General features: G+C 42.9%; 1 protein-coding gene across 3 annotated transcripts in view; it reads right to left on the reverse strand.

Moving 5' to 3' along the window:
- The window catches only part of LOC101406909 (signal-regulatory protein beta-1-like), a 37,321-nt gene extending 36,038 nt beyond the window's left edge, over nt 1-1,283 (reverse strand). For all 3 annotated transcript variants that reach the window (XR_015555613.1, XR_015555612.1, XM_014790133.2), the window contains exon 1: nt 1,141-1,283. Coding sequence is in view for 1 of the 3 variants with exons in the window: in XM_014790133.2 (XP_014645619.2) it covers nt 1,141-1,213 (73 nt within the window). In the remaining 2 variants the exon portion in view is untranslated. The remainder of the gene's footprint in view (nt 1-1,140) is intronic.
- Nucleotides 1,284-6,000: the final 4,717 nt, after the last annotated feature.

A 6,000-nucleotide genomic window follows, 5' to 3' on the forward strand; every position in this document is an offset into this window, starting at 1 on the left:
TCAGTTTCCTCTTTTGTCAGGCATGATGGATCATTCCCCTTTTTCCATGAGTGCTGTAAGTTTTAAATGAATGCACGGGCTTTTTAAAGCCACAGAGTGAGTACTGTAATGGCCAGAATCAGTGAGACCATTTTATATATTCATATTTGCATCTAATAAACCCTGGAAGGATTCAACAGGCAGAGTTTCCATAGATGCTTCTGTGTAACACACAACACTCTAAACAGTTAAATATATTAACAACTCAATTAAATTTCACTACAATCCTATTAGAAGGCATTATTATTTATCCCCATTTTACAGACAAGAAAATGGAGGCACAGAGAAGTTTAGTATCTTGTCCAAAGTCAAACAGGCTGTTTGTGATGAAATTTGGATGTGAACCCTGGCAGGTTTGTTTCTAGAAATGCCTGTGCTTTTATCCACTTCACTAGATGACCTCTCAGCTGAGATCTTAACAATTCTGTGAGGAGGAGGAGGAGGGGTACCTCACCTGTCTGCCTGAGTCTGAAGTCAGTTCTGGGGGAGGAGAGCGGACAGGCAGGAGAAACTCCCACATCAAGAATATAATCCTAGGATGCTGAGATTCTGGAGACTTAATTGCCTAAAAAGCACCAGTTAAAATTTTTTTTCTACTAGTGCTATATTGCATGTGTAGTACTTGTGATTTATCTATCTATTCATCTCCATTTGATTAAGGCGGCCCTGCCTCCCTGGTCTGTGGTCTTCAGTAGGAGGAAGGGGTCAGATGCTGCACCTCCACCTCCTCCCTCAGGATGGCACCAGGTCCTGCAGGTCAAGCCCTAGGTCCTGGGGTCTTCACAGGGTGTCAGGGGTGTGGGGGTGAGGAGAGGCTGGGAACCCCTGTCACTGAGAAATGCTTGGATGGGGTAAATCCTATCTAGAACTGGATGGGAGAGGAAAGGACCCCTCCAAATAATAAGAATTCTGGGGGGATTTTTTTGGGAGATCCTTGTTGTAAAAGAAACCATTCAGAGAAATGTCTTAAAGGGGAAAGGCAGTGAAGAAAGAGGCCCTGGAACAGAGATCCACCCACCTCACTGCCAGTGGAGAAATGGTACCACAGCCAAACTCAGGTGAGCATCCATGCACAGTGGTACCCGAGGACATGGTGCTCACCTGTGAGTCCCAGCAGGAGAGGCAGCAGCAGGGATGGCAGAGGCAGGGGGCACGAGGAGGCACGGATGGGCATCGTGGTGGCCCCTGGAGGCTGCTCTGTCTGAATGTTGTTCTGGAGAGTCCTGGGACTCTGTGCTCTGTGATGAGAGGGGAAGCCTTTCTCCCTGATGTAAGAGGAAGTGACTATGATGGGAGGAAATGGCTGTGGGATTTTGACAGTTTCTGCTTCTAGATTATGAAATAGGAATAAGACACAAGCTAAGAAATTACTGATAGAAGGTTCCAAAATTCTTGGAGAGGCCCTGGCAGACTCTCTTACTGCCTAGGGTCTGTCCTCTGGGCCCCCCACTCCATCTCAAGGGCGTTGGTGGCCCTGCCTCATCCAGGAGCCCCAGGGACATAGTTTGCCATGCTGGAGGGCATGTTCAGTCTTCTGTAACTGTCCAACAACTGGGCTCTGATGAACTGCACAGCTGTTCAGGAGGAGGGCTCCTGTGAATGGGGCCTCAGGGGAATGGGGTCCTGTTCTCCCCACTCCAGACGTGTCACTGGTAAAATGAGCTGTGACTGATATTCGCCCCTGGCTTTGAGAGTACACCTGTGGGGGAAGTGGCTTTGGGTGAGCAAGGAGTTAGGTCTTTGGTGGGGGAGGGTAGTTTCTGCTTTAGACAATGGAGGAGGCCTGTGTGTGTGTGTTGGGGGGCCTTAGCATGTTCATCCTGCAGGGAGAGTAACACACCCTGAGTCATAGCCGGAAGGAGGGGTGGTTTCTTCTGTGTACCCCAGTCTGGGTCCACCTCTGGGCAGAGGGGAGTGGATGAGCAGGAGAAACTCCCACATCAAGAATTCTCCTCCTCTTTTCTTCTGAGCAGCAACAGCCAGCACACAAGATTGTGTCCAGAGCGTCTCAGCTGTGAGCTCTTTCCTTCTGTGGGCCCCATGCCAGACACTGTCTTCTGTGACTCGGTTTCCCTTGTGCTCCTGACTCTTGCCTCATTCCCAGCTGCTGACTGTATGTTGGTGATGAGAAGGGGCAGAACCACAAAGGAAGTGAGAGACAGGATTAGATTGTTCTGTCATATGACAAGTTCTCTCTTTCCTTGTGATTCCACCTGGGGCCCTTAAGGAGGAACTGGCCACAGTGCTCCCTTTAGCTTCCATCATCCCAACCCACTCCCTTTTTCAACGGTGACAGATTGTATTTTCCAGACCTGAGTGCAGCAACATTCCCTTATGCTCTTTGACACTCCTCTCGTGGAGAAATGGGTAGATCTTCCCTCTTCCCTGAATCTGGGCAGGCTTATGAGTACAACACAGGTGATGTGATGTGACTTCTGAGGCTAGACCATAAAAATTCTCTGTACTTCCTCTTTGCTCTCTTGGGATGCTCATTTTTGGAATCTTTCCACCATGCTATGAGGAAGCCCACGCTAGCACACACACAGACACTGTACGGCAAGGACATATATAGGAGTTCTAGCTGAAAGTCCAACTAAGATGTCAGCTAATAGCATCAATCATTAGACATATAAATGAAGAAGCTTCTAGATGATTCCAGCCCCCAGAAGTTGTCACCTCTGCCTGAGTCTTCCCAGCTGAGGGCCCAGACAACATACAGCACAGACAAGCCATTCTTGTGACCTGTCTGCATTCCTGATCCACAGCATCACTGATCATAATAAAATGGTTGTTGATTGCCCCTAATTTTTGGGGTGTTTTTTTACGCAGCAGTCGTAACTAGAACACCACCCTTGGTAACTTTGTTCCCTATCCCCACTCACTAGAGTCTCTCTCCTTCACTGGGCTTGGTTCTCCTCACTGGCAGGGACCACTGAACATGGCCTTAGGAGACAGGCTTTGCGGCCCAGAGGGCCTTGGTTGGAACTGGACCTGCCTGGTCTGTGCATGACCGTGGGCAAGTCACCTACATGTCTAATCTTACTGTCTACTTAGCATCTACAAACTCTTCTCATCACTCACCTGCCCCATCGAGCTCTTGGTCCTGTGTCCCCATCTCAGCGTCTGACACCTGCATCTACCCAGTTAGTCAAGCCGGAAAACCTTGTTGTCATTTTTGATCGCTCCCTTCACTCCCCCACATCCTTTCATCTAAATACATCTTAATCCTCCTTTGTCTCTCTCTCCACTCGCATCTCTGGCTGGGACAGCCTGTCAATTTGCCTCACTCACTCTCCCTATTTCAGTCTTTTCCTCACGCTATAACCAGAGTGGTACTTTTACAGGAGAAATCTGATCATGTCACTCTCTTTAAGTGGCTCTTCACTGCTCTTGAGTTAAAAGATTCTTCTTATGTGCCTGACTGATCTGACCCAAATGCTTTGCCAGCCTCAGCTAGGTGGTAGCCCTTTCACTCATGTTTGGGCTCAGCTACAGTGGCTATAGTTACTGAGAAAGCTATTGTGGTAGGCAGCCTTTAAGATGGTCCCTGAAGATCCACACCTCCTTGTCATCACACCATCGTGTAATCCCCTCCCCGAATCTGGTGACTCGTTTTTAATGAATAGAACAGGAGAAATAACGGGATGCCACTTCTGAGATTAGGTTATAAAGAGACTGTGACTTCTCTCTTTCTCACCCTCTCTCTCTTGCTCCTTGAGAAAACCTAGCTGCCATGTTGTGAGCTGCCCTGTGGCCACATGGAAGGTAACTGATGTCTTCAGTCAATATCCAGCAAAGGCCTGAGGCCTGACAACAGCTGTGGGAGTTTGCTCAGAAATGAATTCTTTTCTAGTTGAGCCCTTGGATGACTGCATTCTTGGCTAACACCTTGACTGCAGCCTTGTGAGAGACCCTATGCCAAAGTCACCCCACTAAGCAGTGCCCAGATTCCTGACCCACAGATACTGTGAGACAGTAACTGTGTGTTGCTTTAAACCACTAAGTTTTGGGGTAATTTGTTATGCAGCATAGATACTAACACAGATTTGTTAAAATCCTCCTACTATGATTGTGGATTTCTTTATTCTTTTATTCTTGTCATTTTCCCTATTTTGAGGCTACCTTATTAAATGGATACACATTTAGGGTGGTGACAGCTTCCTGGTGAGTTGAATCTTTTATCATTATGAAATGTCACATTTTAAATTTGTATAATAATTTTTGCCTTAAAGTCCATGTTGTCTGGTGTTAATATAACAAATGAGGTTTCTTTTGATTTGTGGGATATACTTTTCCCCATTATTTTCTGGTCAGTCTGTCTGTATTACTGTATTAATATATTTCTTGGAAGTAGTTGGATTGTGCATAGTTGGATTGTGTTTTCATTTTATCTCACCTGACAGTTGGCATCTTTTAATTAGAGCATTCTTCTCACTTATATTTAATATAAATACAAAGACATTTAGGTTTAAGCCTGTTATATTTGTATTTGGTTTCTATTTATACAGACTATTCTTTGTCTCTCTTTCTCTCCTTTCTTGCCATCTGATTATTTTTATTTTTTATTTTTTGCGTTCTTTTTTGTTTGTTTGTTTATTGCAGTAACATTGGTTTATAACATTGTATACATTTCAGGGGTACATCGTTATACTTCTATTTCTGCATAGATTACATCATGTTCACCACTCAAATACCAATTACAACCCATCACCACATACATGTGCCGAATTATCCCTTTCGCCCTTCTCCCTCCCCCCTTCCCCTCTGGTAACCACCAATCCAATCTCTGTCTCTATGTGTTTGTTCATTGTTGTTATTATCTACTACTTAATGAAGGAAATCATACGGTATTTGACCTTCTCCCTCTGACTTATTTCATTTTGCATAATACCCTCAATGTCCATCCATGTTGTCACAAATGGCTGGATTTCATCGTTTCTTGTGGCTGAGTAGTATTCCATTGTGTATATATACCACATCTTCTTTATCCATTTGTCCCTTGATGGGCACTTAGGTTGCTTCCAAGTCTTGGCTATTGTGAATAACGCTGCAGTGAACACAGGGGTGCATGTATCTTTATGCATTGTTGTTTTCAAGTTCTTTGGATAAACACCCAGCAGTGGAATAGCTGGATCATATGGTAGTACTTCATTTCTTTCTCTCTCTATTGGCTTGTAGTTATGCATTTATTTAGTGATTACCTAGTGATTACAAAATGAACTTTAACTTATTAAAGAATAATTTAAATTAGTATCTGTATGTTTCTAGACAAGACAAGGATCATAGGATACTTTGGCTCCATTTATCTCCCTCAATTACATACTACTATTGTTGTGTACTTTAATTCTATAAATATTTTAATCCTCACAAATGATATTATCATTTTTTTATAGTTATTTGTTATAATAATTATTTATATTTACCCAATATTTACTCTTTTACTTGTTCTTTGTTCCTTTTCACATTTCTGTATTTCTGCTTGGGATTATTTTTCTTTTGTCTGAAGAGCTTTCTTGAATATTTCTTTTATTGAAAGTCATCAAACCTAAATTATCTGTTTTTTTTTTTTTTGCTGAATGAAAACACTGTAATTTCATCTTTATTTTTGAAAGTTATTTATGTTGTTTATGGAATCATAGAGGCATCTCCTTTCTGCACTTGAAAAATACCATTTCATTGTTTTCTGGCTTTCATTTTTCTGTTGAAGAGCCAAACATCAGGGTTTATTGTTGCTATTTTTTAAGTAGTATCTTTATCCTTTAACAGTTTTTGAGAATTTTCTGTTTATCTTTGGTTTCCACAGTTTTGTTCAGTTTTGGAAAACTCAGCCATTCTTTTTTAAGTTATTGCTTCTGCTTTCTTTTTTTTCTCCTACTATTTGGGGACTTGAGTTCCATTTTGTTACACTTTTATTATGTCCTAAATGTCTTACATTTTTTTTCTCTAGTATCTATCCTTTTC

Source organism: Ceratotherium simum, chromosome 21, assembly GCF_057802395.1.
Source record: "Ceratotherium simum simum isolate JZ-2026a chromosome 21, ASM5780239v1, whole genome shotgun sequence".
In the NCBI taxonomy this organism is placed as follows: Eukaryota; Metazoa; Chordata; class Mammalia; order Perissodactyla; family Rhinocerotidae; genus Ceratotherium; species Ceratotherium simum.